This window comes from Alosa sapidissima, chromosome 22, assembly GCF_018492685.1.
Source record: "Alosa sapidissima isolate fAloSap1 chromosome 22, fAloSap1.pri, whole genome shotgun sequence".
Lineage (NCBI taxonomy): Eukaryota > Metazoa > Chordata > Actinopteri > Clupeiformes > Clupeidae > Alosa > Alosa sapidissima.
In genome coordinates this window covers 30,284,784-30,302,283 of record NC_055978.1, presented here as the reverse complement: position 1 = coordinate 30,302,283, position 17,500 = coordinate 30,284,784, and the positions used below count along the sequence as shown (strand labels likewise).

General features: G+C 42.5%; 1 protein-coding gene across 2 annotated transcripts in view; it reads right to left on the bottom strand.

The window, feature by feature from the left end:
* The window catches only part of acsl5 (acyl-CoA synthetase long chain family member 5), a 29,515-nt gene that overhangs the window by 1,329 nt on the left and 10,686 nt on the right, over nt 1-17,500 (bottom strand). For both annotated transcript variants that reach the window (XM_042078300.1, XM_042078301.1), the window contains 7 exons: nt 16,469-16,564; nt 11,798-11,870; nt 8,172-8,260; nt 7,426-7,542; nt 2,063-2,206; nt 1,484-1,585; nt 140-211 (listed from right to left, as the gene is read on the bottom strand). In XM_042078300.1, the coding sequence (XP_041934234.1) occupies nt 140-211; nt 1,484-1,585; nt 2,063-2,206; nt 7,426-7,542; nt 8,172-8,260; nt 11,798-11,870; nt 16,469-16,564 (693 nt within the window). The remainder of the gene's footprint in view (nt 1-139; nt 212-1,483; nt 1,586-2,062; nt 2,207-7,425; nt 7,543-8,171; nt 8,261-11,797; nt 11,871-16,468; nt 16,565-17,500) is intronic.

Sequence of the window (17,500 nt, the reverse complement as noted above, 5' to 3'; positions counted from 1 at the left end):
GCCACTCAAGGCCAACACTAGGTATGTCTAATCACCGTGTGTGTGTGTGTGTGTGTGTGTGTGTGTCTGGATAGGCAAAGTCCAGGCAGGTGAAGTAAACAAGAAAGTATAGTGTCCTGTGAGGGCCAAAATTCCTTACCTGCTCAAAAGACTTCAGGCCCGCCTCCCTTCCAAGCCGCATGAGATCTGATAGGATGGCCTTTTTCACTTCCTGTTTGGGGCAGAAGATTTAAAAGCTCAAACATTTATTTTAGATTAATGTAAGGAATGATCACTCTTTTCCTAAATCAAAAGAACCTGAAGTGCAGGTGGTGACAGTGGTGGTGGTGACAGTTTTACAAAGAGAGTAAATGTTAGGCTCCATCTCCAAGAGCTAATGCCTGCAGTCCAGCAACTCTGATACTGGCAGCAGGAACCCCCTTCACTTGTGCAGAAATCACTGAGTTTACAGGAACCCCCTTCAACTCTTGAAGACACAACTCTTCCTCCTCTTCCCTCCTCTACCTCCTCCTCTTCCTCTCTTCCTCCTCTTCTCCCTCCTCTCTTCTCTATCCCCTCCTCTACCACTTCTCCTCCTCCTATCCTCTAGCACTAGTCTTTAATATGTAGCCTAGGCACTCTATCCTCTAGCACTAGTCTTTAATATGTAGCCTAGGCACTCTATCCTCTAGCACTAGTCTTTAATATGTAGCCTAGGCACTAGTCTCCTCTAGCACTAGTCTTTAATATGTAGCCTAGGCACTAGTCTCCTCTAGCACTAGTCTTTAATATGTAGCCTAGGCACTCTATCCTCTAGCACTAGTCTTTAATATGTAGCCTAGGCACTCTATCCTCTAGCACTAGTCTTTAATATGTAGCCTAGGCACTCTATCCTCTAGCACTAGTCTTTAATATGTAGCCTAGGCACTCTATCCTCTAGCACTAGTCTTTAATATGTAGCCTAGGCACCCTATCCTCTAGCACTAGTCTTTAATATGTAGCCTAGGCACTCTATCCTCTAGCACTAGTCTTTAATATGTAGCCTAGGCACTAGTCTCCTCTAGCACTAGTCTTTAATATGTAGCCTAGGCACTCTATCCTCTAGCACTAGTCTTTAATATGTAGCCTAGGCACTCTATCCTCTAGCACTAGTCTTTAATATGTAGCCTAGGCACCCCTATCCTAGCACTAGTCTTGACAGATGCAGGGGTAATTCCTATAGTCTCCTCTGCAATGTAGTTTAAACATTAATGTTGAACAATCTGATTTATCAGAGTATTATCAGAATTCCAGTTTACATGCTAAGTGAACAAGTAAAAATCCAACGCCCTGAACCATTCGGCAAGTGAGTTTTTGAACATTCTAACTCTGAAACACACACCGTCGCAATCAATCACACACCATCACTCTCAATCATGACGGTTTTTGCACAACTCTCAAACACACCTGTTTTTTAAACAACTCTCAAACACACCTGTTTTTTAAACAACTCTCAAACACACACCTGGTTATTACACAGGTCCTCCAATGATCCGCTGACCCCCAATTTATCTGCGAAGCCCGGCAGAACCTCTGGGTCCGGTACCACAACTCCCACCAGGCAAGACTGCAGGGGATGAGAGAGAATAATCACAACTTTACATTGGTGCTGTGTGTGTGTGTGTGTGTGTGTGTGTGTGTGGTCACTGATCAGGCTCAGGTCATGGGCTAGATCCACCACCAAATAAGCTTTAAGTAAGCTGTCCCCGTGTGTGTGTGTGTGTGTGTGTCACTGTGTGTGTGTGTGTGTCACCTGTGTGTGTGTGTGTGTGTCACTGGCTGCGTTGCGTACCTGTAAGCTGTCCCCATGTGTGTGTGTGTGTGTGTGTGTGTCACTGTGTGTGTGTGTGTGTGTGTCACTGGCTGCGTTGCGTACCTGTAAGCTGTCCCCGTGTGTGTGTGTGTGTCACTGTGTTACTGGCTGCGTTGCGTACCTGTAAGCTGTCCCCGTGTGTGTGTGTGTGTGTCACTGGCTGCATTGCGTACCTGTAGGCTGTCCCCGTGTGTGTGTGTGTGTGTGTGTGACACTGGCTGCGTTGCGTACCTGTAGGCTGTCCCCGTGCACAAACACCTGTGCAACAGGGCTGCTGCGCACGTAGACGTTCTCGATCTTCTCGGGAGCGATGTACTCGCCCTGCGCCAGCTTAAAGATGTTCTTCTTACGATCGATGATCTTCAGAACGCCACTCTGTTAGATCACACACACACACACACACCTCATCAGTCTGAGACGCCGCAGCACAACTCACACACTCACACACACACACACACACACCTGTCATCAGTCTGAGACCTCTCACACATACACACACACACACACACAACAAGCCTCATCAGTCTGAGACGCCGCGACACAACACACACACACACACCACATCAGTCTGAGACGCCGCAGAACAACTCTCTCACACACACACACACACACACACACACACACGGAGGGGGGGCTGTCGTGCTTCACACCTACAGGCGTCTACATGGCGAAAGTTAGCCGGCGGTTTCAAAAATTCCCACTTCGGAAGCCGGTTTCAAAAATCGGTTACAGTCTCCTAAACTGCCGGCGTCGTGTACACACAAGGCATAACCAATAACAAAACTTTGATGGTTTCACAAAAATTGTGTAGTGGAGTGTTCTCTGTTTGAAGAAATATGTGTGTGTGTGTGTGTAGGTTGGGTTGTGAGGTGAGTGAGTGCTTATGTGTGTGTTTGTGTGTGTGTCTATATGCACAGACACGTACATGAGTGTGTGTATGTAATATGTATCTGTGTGTGTGTGTGTGTTGGGGTAGCAAGTTAAAGGTGCTCTAAGCGATGCCACAAGTTTTTTAGGCTAAAACATTTTATGTCACTTACTGCAAACATCACCTAACCAACCGCTAGCTGTCTGTATCCTGAATACACTGTAAAAAAAAGCGATCTCTGTGGACAGCCAGGCTCCAAGAAAAGCAAAAACAAACAACCTGGGCAAACCTAGCCCATGAAAACATAACAAACAGTTCCAGCAAATCACAGACGAGATGCACGTTTAGGAGAGTTTCAATTGCACGGGAGCAGCACAGGAGAGAGGGGGAGGAAGTAACGAGCTAGCTTTCTGTTTTGTTTGAAAGTCAACAGAAGTGACCTTACCCAGCATCGCTTAGAGCACCTTTAAGTAAGTGCATTTGTGTGCGTGTGTTTTTGCGTTAACAAGTGAGTGTGTATGTCAGGTTGTGAGGTGAATGAGTGTTTAAGTGTGTGTGTGTGTGTTTTTGCGTTAACAAGTGAGTGTGTGGTTGTGAGGTGAATGAGTGTTTAGGTAAGTGGAATGAGTGAGAATGAGAATGAGTGTGTGTGTGTTTGGGTGTGTGTGTTGTGCTTGAGAGGTCAGTGAGGGCACATTTGTATGTGTTTGTGCGCACGTGTGTATGCATGTGTGTGTGTGTGTGTTGGGGTAGCAAGTTGAGTGAGGGTGTGTGTGTGCCTGCACAAGTGTGTGTGTGTGTCTCTGTGTGTGTGTGTGTTGGAGTTTGCGAGGTGAGTGAGTGCACATTTGTGTGTGTGTGTGTGTGTGTCAGGTTTGCGAGGTGACAGATCCCATGTGGGTATGTGTGTGTGTGTGTGTGTGTGTGTCGGGCTTGCGAGGTGACAGATCCCATGTGGGTATGTGACAATAACCTGATTAGATCTGAGAGGTCCCTGGAGAAATTAGAAAAGCAATAAAATGAACCAACAATTAATCCCCTAAATCCCTCCTCAACACACACATACATACACACACACACACACACACACACACACACACACTTTACTTTCCTCAAACCCCTTCCTCCCAACAAACACACACAAAATGCTAAAACTATTGTGAGTGCATTTTTCAATAGATTGTGATAAATATGCGCACATGTTCAACATAGTGAAAAGAGTTACTGGCACCCTCGATAAAGCTGACTAAAAATGGGTGTAAAAAATATTTGGTGATTTATTGTAATCTCACAATGAAAACCATGAGGAAGAAAATTTATACTGAGAAAAAGGAAAGTCTCATAAACAAGTGAATATGTTTCACAAAAACATGTCGCCCTCAATGACGATTGGTTATTGGCACCCCTAAGCAAATCTTATATACAAAATATAACAAAAGCTTTTTCCTCTTTAAATATTCAATATTTAAATTATTTATATAATTATTTAACAATATTTAAAAGGTTCTAATCAACTGGAAATGTGAGAAGCATGCTTGGTAAAAGACACATGTTTATCCCCACACACACACACACACACGTTTATCTTGCCCCCCACACACACACACATGTTCATCTTGCCCCACGCACACACACACACACACACACATGTTTATCTTGCCCCACACACACACACACGTTTATCTTGCCCCACGCACACACACACACACACACACACACACACGTTTATCTTGCCCCACACACACACACACACACACACACATGTGTGGAGGATGGTAAGAGAGAAACACCACTGTTGGAGAGTTACAAAAAAAGGAATCATCTTGGGGTCACCAAGTCCCCCAAAAAATCTTAAAAGTGACCTTAGTGCTAATCAGTGATGGGCAGTAACGCGTTAGAAGTAACGGGTTACTGTAATCCCATTACTTTTTTCAAATAACGAGTAGGGATTACAATTGCAAAAACAGTAATGAGATTACTTTTACTTTCCTGCAAGCAGCCTGCGTTACTGCGTTACTAAACCGTGATTTTGCCATATACAGTAAAAGAATTTGGGATTTTGCTGTATGGATTTTGCTTTGTGAGACTAACTCGTGACAATGATGTAGCCTATAGCTGCGCGACATGTAAACAACAGACACACGTGTGCAAGACATGGAGTGCGGGAGAGAGCGCGAACATGGAGCATTTAATTCATTGCAGTTCAGACATTACGAAAAAAACATTAACGCTGTAGGCTACACTCTGCGTGGGAAGAAAAATGTTGTCTACAGCAAAAAATTCCACCTCAAATCTGAGCAAGCACCTAGCAAGCCGGCACAGGAATGTGAAACTCATTGAGACACCCCCAGATCTCGACATGACGGCTGCAGCAACAGGTGAAAATAGACTCAAGAGGACGTCGCAGGTTCCCTGTAGCCTACTGGCCCGTTATAAAAGGAGCCAGGGCATTATAATATTTTGGCTGCATTCACTGTGATTTGGAAAATAGACAAAAATATAATGTGGTCTTGCCGTTTTCTAATGGGGCTGGTGAGTGTTGAAGTCTTCAATAATTCGTTTCCCTTAAACTAAGCATTTACATGAAGCACAGTAGCCTATGCCGATTGAAACACATACCACTCAGATAGCTATCACTTTTAATTGCAAACAGAAAATGTCTAGCTAGCTGTTTATACCAACTTAATATCATCATCACTATTGCTAATATTGTGCTAAATGTGGAGTTTGTGGACTAGCCAATGGCTTATATTTGAATGGAGCTGATCATTATGAGAGTTGTGTAGACGCCTTTAAAGTGACAGCGCACCATTTATAAATGAGTTAAACTGCATCAAATTAGTAGTATTTCTTAAGAAATATTTTAAACTAAAATGACTGTCATTATTATCATTTAAATAATATATATTACAATATCATTTTATTTGTGCTTTGGGCACCAAAATAGCCAGCAGCGGCACTGCACACACACAGTTCAAACACATACTCTTCTTTGACATTAGAACAGCCTAAATGTGGCATGCAACAGCATTTTCTGTTTTGGTAAATGCATTACTCCTCTCTGCACTGCAACTGTTAAAAGATGTAAATGTTAATATAGACTTTGGTTTTAATTATTTTATTGCTGTATTTTATTTACATCTATTCGAATGAAGGAGTATACACACCAAAAAGTTAAGATTGAAACTAATAAAACCAAGTTTTAAAAAATTGTATTCAGGTTGAGTATAGCTAGTGTGTTTTTGAAAAGTAACTAAGTAAAGTAATTAGTAAAGTAACTAATTACTTTTGAAAATAAGTAATCAGTAAAGTAACTGGATTACTTTCTTGGATAAGTAATCAGTAACTAATTACTTTTTCCAAGTAACTTGACCAACACTGGTGCTAATAGATTATTTAGAGGGCATGCAAGGTAAAAGCCTTTCCTGTCATTTAATTACCAATGTAAACAGCAGGTGTTACTTAATGCTTCAGTGACTTTGTGTGGATTTGTGGTCTATTGTCAGATGAAATGAAAATTGCGTTCTTTGGCAAGAAACGCTTTAGGTGGGTTTGGTGTACCTAAAGGAATGACTATACTGAAAAGAATCCCATGCCTAATGAGAATTATGGTGGAGGGGCTGTGATATTGTGGGGCTCTTTTTATTCCCAAAGGCCTTGGGAACCTCATATGCATCATGAACCCCAAGAAAAACCTGAACATTTTCAATGAAAATCTGTCAATGTCTGCCAAGAGGGTCATGATAGGGTCATTCTTTAGGCCAATAAACCAGAACAAACGTCCAGATCAAATCAAAAAATGGTTTACTGAATACAAAATCAAGCTTCTGCCATCGCCATCCCAGTCCCCTGATCTAAACTCCATGGAAACACAGTGGGGTGAGTTCAAGAAGAGAATGTGCAAGCATGGACCTAGGAATTCAAACGATCTGGGGAGATTTTGTAAAGAGGAATGGTTTTGAATGGTTTTAAATCCCTTGCTTTGCATTCTCCAACTTTATGGGATGTTATAGGAGAATATTACAAGCTGGTTTATTGGCAAAGGGAGGCAATTTCAAGCAGGCGTGCCAATAATTGTGGGCAACGTGTTTTTGTTAAAATAATTATTTCTTCATGAGATTTTCCTTTTTCTCAGAATACATTTGTCCTCATTGTTTTCATTGTGAGATTACAATAAATCACCAAAAGATAATTTTTTATACCTGTTTTTAGTGAACTTTACCAGGGGTAACAACAATTACGGAGGGTACTGTACAAGACTGCGATGAGGTTTGTAGAAAGGCATTTGTCTATGGAAGGCATGTAAAGGTATAAACAGGTTTTTATGTCAAGTGCTGAGAAATGTGTGTAAAAGTAAGTAAAGGTATGTTTGTAAAATGTGTTTGTGTTTATACAGTACAGTGTTTAAATGTGTGTTTGTAAAGTCTGTGAAGTGTGTGTGTGTTTGTAAAGTGGAAATGTGAAGTGTGTATGTGTTTGTAGAGTGTGTATGTGAAGTGCGTGTGTTTGTGTTTGTAAAGTGTGTATGTGAAGTGTGTGTGTTTGTGTTTGTAAAGTGTGTATGTGAAGTGTGTGTGTGTGTGTTTGTAAAGTGTGTGTGTTTGTAAAGTGTGTATGTGAAGTGTGTGTGTTTGTAAAGTGTGTATGTGAAGTGTGTGTGTGTGTGTGTGTGTTTGTAAAGTGTGTAAAGGTGTGTTTGTAAAGTGTGTAAAGGTGTGTTTCTGACCGGCAGCCATTTCCCGATGTCTCCCGTGTGGAGCCAGCCGTCTGGGTCTAGCGCCTCCGCGGTCCGCTCAGGGTCCTTCAGGTAGCCCACGAACACGTTCTTACCCTTCACACACACCTGCAGAATGAACACACACACACATACAGGGTCCTTCAGGTAGCCCACGAACACGTTCTTACCCTTCACACACACCTGCAGAATGAACACACACACACATACAGGGTCCTTCAGGGGAAGCCCACGAACACGTTCTTACCCTTCACACACACCTGCAGAATGAACACACACACACATACAGGGTCCTTCAGGTAGCCCACAAACACGTTCTTACCCTTCACACACACCTGCAGAATGAACACACACACACATACAGGGTCCTTCAGGTAGCCCACGAACACGTTCTTACCCTTCACACACACCTGCAGAATGAACACACACACACATACAGTCACCTCCTTCGATACTCGAACACACAAACGCTAAAATGTAGACTAGATCAGTGGTCTGAGGAGGAACAGCCTCATTGCAGCCTCTGTGTGTGTGTGTGTGTGTGTGTGTGTGTGTGTGTGTGTGTGTGTGTGTGTGTGTGTGTGTTGCCAGTCTATTCCAGGTTAACCTTAGCAGGTAGGAGGAACAGCCAGCTTCATTGCAGCCTCAGTGAGCCGGTGGTTGGAGCTATTCTTGTGTTACAGGCTCTCTCATTGTGTGTGTGTGTGTGTGTGTTTATGCACTGTTACAGGCCTTACCTCTCCCTCTCCGTTGGAGGCAAAGTAGTTCATCTCCTCAACATCCACCAGCTTCACCACGTTACAGGGGATGGGAGCACCCACATGGCCTGCGAAGAGAAGCACAGAAACACACACACACACACACAAACACACAGAAACAGAAACACACACACACATATACACACACACACAGAGGTTTGGCATGTTAGACGTTTTGCTGTGCAACAGGTTGATGTTATGGTGTGTGTGTGTGTGTGTGTGTGTGTTTCTGATGTATAGTATAAGTATAGTATAAATATGTGTACTTATACTTATACTTATATACTTATACTTATACTATAATATTAGTGGGTTTGGGTTTGATCCAGCAAGCCCACTATTGTTCTTCTTAAGTTTTCTTATATATTATTCCTGTTCACCCACTTTTTGTACAAACTACTGCTCCTAGACCGTTTGAGCTATCGAAGCGGTTCGAACTCCAAAAATTCAGGCCCGAACCAGTGTAACTTGCTTGTTACTTTCGTGTCGCTGGCCCTTGTCGTTTTCGCGTTATTCACGTTTTTCTGCGTTTTTGGGCCCCATTGAAATGAATGGCGGAATGTTCAGGATTCTAATTCTGATTGTGACATCACAGCTCTAATTGTTTAAGCTTGCACCTGGCAGAGTTCTGAGCCATCTGGCACTGTCTAATGGGCTGGGCTGGGCGGTCTGTGTATATGAAGGTGTGTGCATGTAACTTTTGACCCGTATGTCCGACGGTACCTCATAAATGAGGTACCGTTGGAATCCTTGAATGAAGCCCAGTTCAATGCCTTGCCAGCACCAAGTGTAAAGGTCATGTAAAAGTGAATCCGTATTTTTTAAAGTGAATCCATGTTCATACAGGTAATTTAAAAAATAAAAAAACTTTTTCCCAGTCCATTCAGCCCAGTTCAATGCCCAGCTAGCTCGATTCAAACTTAGTCATGTATACAGTTGTATAGATTATAACATTGAGAAACACACATTCATACAGATATTATGCACATCCACGCAACACTACTATTCAAGTTAAGTTACTCATCATTGCCCGGCAAGAAGTCCACAATCAATTCAATTGTTTTGCCACGATCTGTGGAGCTTACAGACAACGTTAAATTACTATAGGTTCTGTATGCTATTTAAAGCCGGCCTAACGATGAGTCCCTTCATGACGGTGTGTTGCAATGCATTCTGGGTGCTGTGCTGTGATTCAACGGCTCGTCCCCTGACCCACCAAACAACGATGCTTGAACTAAATGTAGAGTAAAAATAAATCGCTACCAAGGCTTCAAATAGCAACACACTTACACCGTAGCATAATGAGGGTATCTACATGTAAACCGAAGCATTGGGAACTGTGTAAGTCTACAGGCAGTTTATTAAAAAGAAAAACAGTACCGTTCACGTCTCATTCACATATACAGACGGGCGCCATCTTAGGAAAACACAACTCTCTGGGATGTGGCGTAAATCTCGCGTGAAACCTTGTTGCCACAGCAGGGAAGAGGCAACAGGATACACACGAAAGATACACAGGATACACACGGAATTCGAACGAATTTGAAGACATCGAAGAACGAACCCTTTTAGTTTGATGGACGTCCTTATCAGTCTATGGTCTAACTTATGAACGTGTCGGGTCAACGTCAACGATAAGTAAGTTAGGTTAACGTAAACCTTAGCTATTTGCTGTTGTCATATGCTTTACGTGATGGCCATTCATCACACTGTTTGGATGTTAGCTTCTACTTGGCAGTCTGAATCAGAATTACCTTAGCTCTCAGTAAGTTAACGTACAGTTTATTATAGTCATGTGATTTACATAAAGTAGTAAACAACAGTAATGTTAAACGTGTCAACAACTTAGATTCTACCCCACAAGCCACAATAGGGAACGTTCAAGTAAGCGTTAGCACATACAAACCAATTAATGTTAGCTAACATGCTAAGCATTGAAAATGAATGCGTTAGCAATAGCCACTGCTTTTTTTGAGCTGACAACTAAGCCCTGGAAATGCGTTAAAAACGTAATCAGCCAAATTGACTCACTTCTTAAGACCCTTGGTATGGTGTTACAACGATGTGGAGTCGAAATGTAAATTGTTAGTATGGTTTTAATGTATAAACAAACCAACCGCGATTTTGCAATGAAGTGAATGGAGTCATTTTAGGTACTACTTTCACGAGGTCTGACTACATGGTTATCTTCCTTAGACTTCGTAGATGTAGTTACCACAATTTGGAGGCGAAATTCGAAGTGTAAATATGGTTTTAATGTGTAAACAGAACAACCGCGATTTTGCGAGCTAGAAAAAAGGAAGTGAATGAATGAATAGTTACTGCTGTTCTGAGGGCTGGCGTTCTCATAAAATCGACGTAATCTTTGAAAACACTACCTGGTTAACTTCCTTAGACTTCGTAGATGTAGTTACTACAATTTGGAGTCGAAATTCGAAGTGCAAATATGGTTTAAATGTGTAAACAAGACGCCTGATGTTTAAAATATGTTAATGAATGGGCACAGTATTATTGTGTACAGTAATGGGCTATCAGTAGTATGTAAACAGTTCATGTGTTATGTGATTTACATAAACTAGTAAACAACAGAAATGTTAAAAGCTGGTATTGTGTTTCCTGAATTCTTGCATTCAGGCATTCAAATGTAATGTAATTAAATAGCATATATATATACTCTATCAGTGTATGATGCTTGCATGAGGGAAACATCCCAAAACAACGGCACCCATATAATTGCTGTTGTTTTGAGAAGTATTTCTCATGCAAGCATCATGCAACAATGCAAAAAAAAATGAAACTATTGTAGGCCTAATTATATTTTACATTAGTAAAGCAGTACTCTGATGTGCATGCTTTCACAAACTTTTGTGAACAATCTTAGCACTTTGACTGTTTTGATGACTGCACTTTAAACATTGACTGTTTTGAAGTGCATGTATAGCAATATAGTATAAAAATAATAATAATTGTGATATCATTACAATTTCATGGGGGGGTGGGAGGAGGGGGTGGGTTCATGTAGGTGGGCCCTATGACCCCAAAGTATGCCTTGACTGGGCCTCAGGTCAAAGAAGTTTGAGAAAGGCTGATGTAGACGACAAAGCAGCAAGGAGGCGTCGTGTGATCATTTAAACAAGTTTTATGACAAGGTCGATGAGGGTGGGAAAAATCATACATTTCTGTGCAAACTTTGCCCGCACTTCAGTTACATTCAGTCACATTGTCTTTTAAGAAAATGCAGTCCATTTTTCAGTTCCAGCAGCCAACAACCTCAGAACTGACCCTTCAGGCCTCTCAGGAGGTGCTGGCCTTCTAACCTAGTGACCACCATAGCAACCAGCATAGCAACCACGATATTTATGTGTTTTAGCTTATTGGATGTTGCGTTAATGCAGATAACTTTTGATCCGCGTGCCTGATTTTCATAAATGAGGTACCGTTGGAATCCTTGGATGAGGCCAAGTTCCATGCCCCTGATCAAATCCACTCTTGCAGTTCCTCGGAACCGCAAATCTAGTATACTTTTACAATACGTTTTGCTGTCTAACAGGTTGATGTTATGGTGTGTGTGTGTGTGTGTGTGTGTGTGTTTTTGTGGTCCTCACCTGAGGTCCAGTCTCCAGGTACAGTGAAGGTGCAGCCTGCCGTGCACTCTGTCTGACCATAGGCCTCAAAGATCTGCAGCAAAGAGACTCACCTCAGTTAGCAATGCAAGGCACTCAGGGTTACTTTAGCTTAGCTTAGCTTTATATCTAACTCATATCTCATATCTAACTCATCTCTCATATCAGTCAACTATACAAGGCACCGTAGCTCTGGATTACTTTAGTTTATCTTAGCTTAGCTTTATATTTAACTCGTCTCTCATATCAGTCAACTATACAAGGCACCGTAGCTCTGGATTACTTTATCTTAGCTTAGCTTTATATCTAACTCATCTCTCATGTCAGTTGACTATACAAGACACTGTAGCTCTGGATTACTTTAGCTTAGCTTAGCTTTATATCTAACTCATCTCTCATGTCAGTTGACTATACAAGACACTGTAGCTCTGGATTACTTTAGCTTAGCTTAGCTTAGCTTTATATCTAACTCATCTCTCATATCATTCCACTATACAAGGCACCCGTAGCTCTGGATTACTTTAGCTTAGCTTAGCTTTATATTTAACTCGTAAATGGTGTAAAACATTACTTACTTACTACATTACTAGTTTGCAAGAAGGAGACATAAAGCGTGAGCATGCCACACTATCCACAGCTGTGGTAGCGGGGGGTAGGAGGATTACTGTTAGCGCAGGATTTATATAAAATTCTTCAACAGAAGGCCTGCCTCGAATGCAGGCTTGCCCAAAAAAAAGGCCTGTGGTTTGCGCAGCCTACAGTAAGTAGGTCTTAGTGAGTTAGGAGTCCTCTAGACTTCTTTTAAGCTGTCTCAGAGGTGGAAAGTTGCGTTCGTTGGGGGCAGGGCCGGATTAACAATTCATAGACCCTTGGGAACAAATGTCTGATGGCCCCCCCCTGCCCCCCAGCCAACGTGAATCGGGCGGTCAGTTAATAACTTAGGCCTATCGTGAATATTTGTATTGCCATTTAAGGCACGAGCGCATCTGTGAGGCCAAGCCTCACCAAGTAGCCCGTTTGTTTACAACTAACATTACATTTAATTAAACTGCTTATAGGCTATGCTGAAATAGTTTCAACATTTTGAATATCAGCATAGGCGTGCATACATAGACACTAGGCGGTGCTAAAGCACTAGGAAGTTTGCCCTTTATCAACGAAAATGCCCTTTTGAAACTTGTTTTTTTTTATTTATTTTTTTTATTATTAATATTATGAATATTTTACTAAGGTCGGTTTTGAAATGATCTTTTGAAAACCTGAGCCATTAAAAATGACTGAAACAATGCCCTGAAATGAGCCACCTCCTTGCGCACACCCGACCAGCCTATCTCTCTCTTCCTTTGTCACGTGAACTCGCGCGAGCACGCGCAGGGCACGCCAGATCAACGCACCATAGCAGTTCAGTAAGCTTCTTCAGATAGCAGGCATGGTCGCTGACGGGCTGCTTCTCCCGTACCCCATCAGCCAGGTAACATACAGATCAAGCAAAATCTTACAGTTTGCCCTCTAAGCCCAACATGTAATAATTTTGTTGTGCAGTAAAATGTCTCATTCAGCACCAAACAAGCATTTTTGCCGACTGGTCACCTGATAAACTAGTTAGATGAAGCTAGATAAAGTTTTACGCTGTAGCCCAAATCAATGACAGATAACGTGACGACCAAATACAATAATTTTTTATTATTGTATTTTTAATTATTTAAATTATTTTAATTATTATTTTTTAAATTTATGTGTTAAGAAGAATGTTTTCTGTTGTATATGTTTTGTTAGGCAACATGTATTAACGCGTTCATTTGTGACAGAAGAAACGGCAAGTTCCTCATTACCTGTGAAAAATGCCCATCTGCATTCATGTAATGACAACAGTCAGTAGCCCACTATAACTCCTTCTCGTACTGTTTGGTCTCTTTATTGTCTTACAGATCAAGTAAAATCGTACAGTTTGCCCTCTAAGCCCAACACGTAATCATTTTGTTGTGCAGTAAAATGTTTCATACAGCATCAAACAACTAAGCATTTTTAGCCGACTGGCCACCTGATAAAGTTTTACGCTGTAGCCCAAGTCAATGACAGATAACGTGAGGACGACCACATAGGCTACAAATAATTTCGGTAGAGTTTGCAATTGCAAATCTATGTGTTAAGACGAACGTTTTCTGTTGTATGGGTTTTGTTGGGCAACATACATTAACACATTTTGGTCTCTTTATTGTCTTAATTGTATATTGATTTACTAATTGCAGCACAAGTCAAATTTCATTCAACATTTTTTTTTATAATTAAGTGTTCCACGTGCGCTAAAAAGTGCCCCCCTCCCCCCCATGAATTAGGAAATGCCATGGCTGAAAGCTGCTTGGGATCCCCCCTGTCAAGCAATAACCATACAAAAAGTTAAAAACAGATGACATGATGCGCGTCACTGACATAATGCGCAAATAATATAGCCTAGATATTCCAATATATTCGAATACATATGTTTATTTTAGAGGGGATATTCGAACGTCATTTTTGAACAATTTTGACAGCCCTAGTCCACTGTAGGCTACGCCAATCATCTATTATTTATTATTTGGTTTCCTTGCGTGTGCATGCGCTGCAGCAGTTGTTAGACATTCACAAACAAGTTGTTTTAGGCGGTTTGAAGTCGCTTTTCATACGCCATGAGCGCTTGGCTACATTACAGCCACTCGGACAAAAGACATGTAAAAAAATATATGTTTTGAAAAGTAGCATTAAACTGGATTCAATCCCGCAAAAGCAACACACGAGTGACTCTCTCCATCCTGATTCTACTCTTTGAGCCAACTAATATGTTACCTGAATCAATTAACTATTGTAGGCTACCATTAATTAATAACGTAAGCAACACCCAGGTAACATGTTGTCCAGGCTATCTGAAACAAGGGGTTGCCTCATGTCTACAACAACTGGTTACCTTGGGCTGCTACAGTCGTCAGTGCACTGTGCACAGTAGGCCTATTCTACTCTTTGTGGTTGATCAACTAAAAATAAAAGATGTATTTGGTGATGACGTTATTGTAGGCCTAGTAGACCTACATTCTGAGAAATTAAATGGTACGAGAAACGATCTACATAGCGCACCAGACCTTGTGTCTTCAAGGGTTGACTGAAGGGAGTTTGCAAAAATTAGTGTATTTTTCAAGTCAATAAACATTCTTAATTTTCGAATGTCTTTGTCAGGGAACATCTGACTTTTAAAAACCATAGGCCTGGTAGTCGCTCAGACAAGGAGTTATAAGATAAAGGCAATACCATTTGTGTCACCTAATGCAGTTCAGTGAATTAGCAAGATACCATCAGAAGCCAACAATCATAAAGCACAGTGCGCGCGCGCGCTCTCTCCCCTGCGCATGAAGCTGTCTGCGTGTTGTAGGCTAGATTTGCGTGAGTTCTTTCTATCTGCTTTACTTTTGTGAGTTGCGACCACCTAGGCTATGTTATAGACGTTCTATGAGGTACCAGTGTTTAGCTGTGTCACAAAACAATAAGCTTTGTCAGACTACTTTTAAAATGATATTCAGGGTTATATACATTTTAAACATTCGGGGCTGAAGACCCGACAAAGCCTTGCGTTAATTCTTCAGGTGGGAAGTGTCAGGAATTTTCATACGAGAGACGCTCTCATTGGTGGTTAGTATATGGAGTAGGGAATTGACAGCAACATATCCAATCACATTATGAGAGATGCTGAATTTAACATAAACTGCGATGTTTGATTTTAAATTAATGTAAATTTAGCCGGGACTGTAAGCTGGCACACGTGGGTGCTCGATGTTTTCAGTGGGTGCCCGAGAGACGGAGCACCCACGGTATCGGCGCCTATGACAAGCGTATCTCGCGGTTGCATCCATTACAAACAAACATGCAATGTGAACGTCTGGGATTGGGGAGAGCACTAAATGCTCTTCTGAATAAGCACAAAGTCAAGCCTTTAAATGAAAAACACTCTTTAATAATCAAAAAAATAAACGCTAATGAAGTAAACTTTGTGACCATCAAAAATCGTTTATCGCCTGTAACTCCGTGATAACAGGACGTAACAGGAAGGCATTTGGCTGAGCAACGGAGGTTAATATGCTCTATATTTTGTCCAAATGATGTCTGTCTATCATTGTTGCACTCAGAGAAAACCAGAATGTTTAATTTGTCCTGCGTTTCTTCTACGGCTGCAAACGGGATTCACTCGCCGTTAACCAAATATTTCTTTATTAGGGCAGGGCAGGCATATTTCTGGCTATTAAATTATTTCTAAACCGGTCTGCTAAAGTTTGTAGTGAAGTCTGTGTAGGGTTTTCCAGCTCCATTTCTTTTGAGACACCCTGCTCACTTGAGACCTCTGCCGGTTGTTGCAGCGTCGTTGCAGCGTCACTGGAAAAATACAAATTAAAGTTGCGTGATGCCGCGTGATCCCGCGCGCGGACCGCGAGGGAAGCTGGCCAAGTCGAAGCACTGCCCACTGTAGCTTAGTTTAGCTTAGCTTTATATCTAACTCATCTCTCACCTCAGTTGACTACGTCACTGTAGCTCAGGATTACCTTAGTTTAGTTTAGCTTTACATCTAACTTATCTCTCACCTCAGCCAGCATTTACCTGACAGCCCAGGCAGGCTCTGAGGAAGACATTTACCTGACAGCCCAGACAGGCTCTGAGGAAGTTGAGCACGGAGGGAGAGATCGGGGCAGCTCCAGTTACCATGATACGCACGCGACCTCCCAGAGACTCCTGTACACACACACACACACACACAATAAGAGTTAACATAGCCAAACAAACACACCATATTGTATAAGTGTGAGTTCATCTGTCAGCTACTATCAGTCATGTTTTGTCTGGGTGGCCCGGTCGCCCTGCTAAATGAATGATTGACATGTGAATGGTTTTATCAAAAAAGCCTCACAATCCTCATGCTCTCTGCACGCCAGATGGTGTCTTCAAACCCAGCGCGTGAGTGCCCCCTACTGGACCAGTTCATCCCCTGCTCTCTGCTGCATGAGGCAGGGGGGCACTAAGGGGCTAACGGCGCCCCCTACTGGACCAGTTCATCCCCTGCTCTCTGCTGCATGAGGCAGGGGGGCACTAAGGGGCTAACGGTGCCCCCTACTGGACCAGTTCATCCCCTGCTCTCTGCTGCATGAGGCAGGGGGGCACTAAGGGGCTAACGGCGCCCCCTACTGGACCAGTTCATCCCCTGCTCTCTGCTGCATGAGGCAGGGGGGCACTAAGGGGGTAACGGCGCCCCCTACTGGACCAGTTCATCCCCTGCTCTTTGCTGCATGAGGCAGGGGGGCACTAAGGGGGTAACGGCGCCCCCTACTGGACCAGTTCATCCCCTGCTCTCTGCTGCATGAGGCAGGGGGGCACTAAGGGGGTAACGGTGCTTACACACAGTTGCGTTCCATCACCGCATGCCAGTAGGTGTTCCCGGCAGTTGGGACGAAGCTACTATGCAAATGCCTTGAAGTAGCCCCATCACCGTAATTTGATTGGCTGATGCCTTGAAGTAGCCCTATCACCGTAATTTGATTGGCTGATGCCTTGAAGTAGGCCCATCACCGTAATTTGATTGGCTGATGCCTTGAAGTAGGCCCATCACCGTAATTTGATTGGCTGATGCCTTGAAGTAGGCCTATCACCGTAATTTGATTGGCTGGTGCCTTC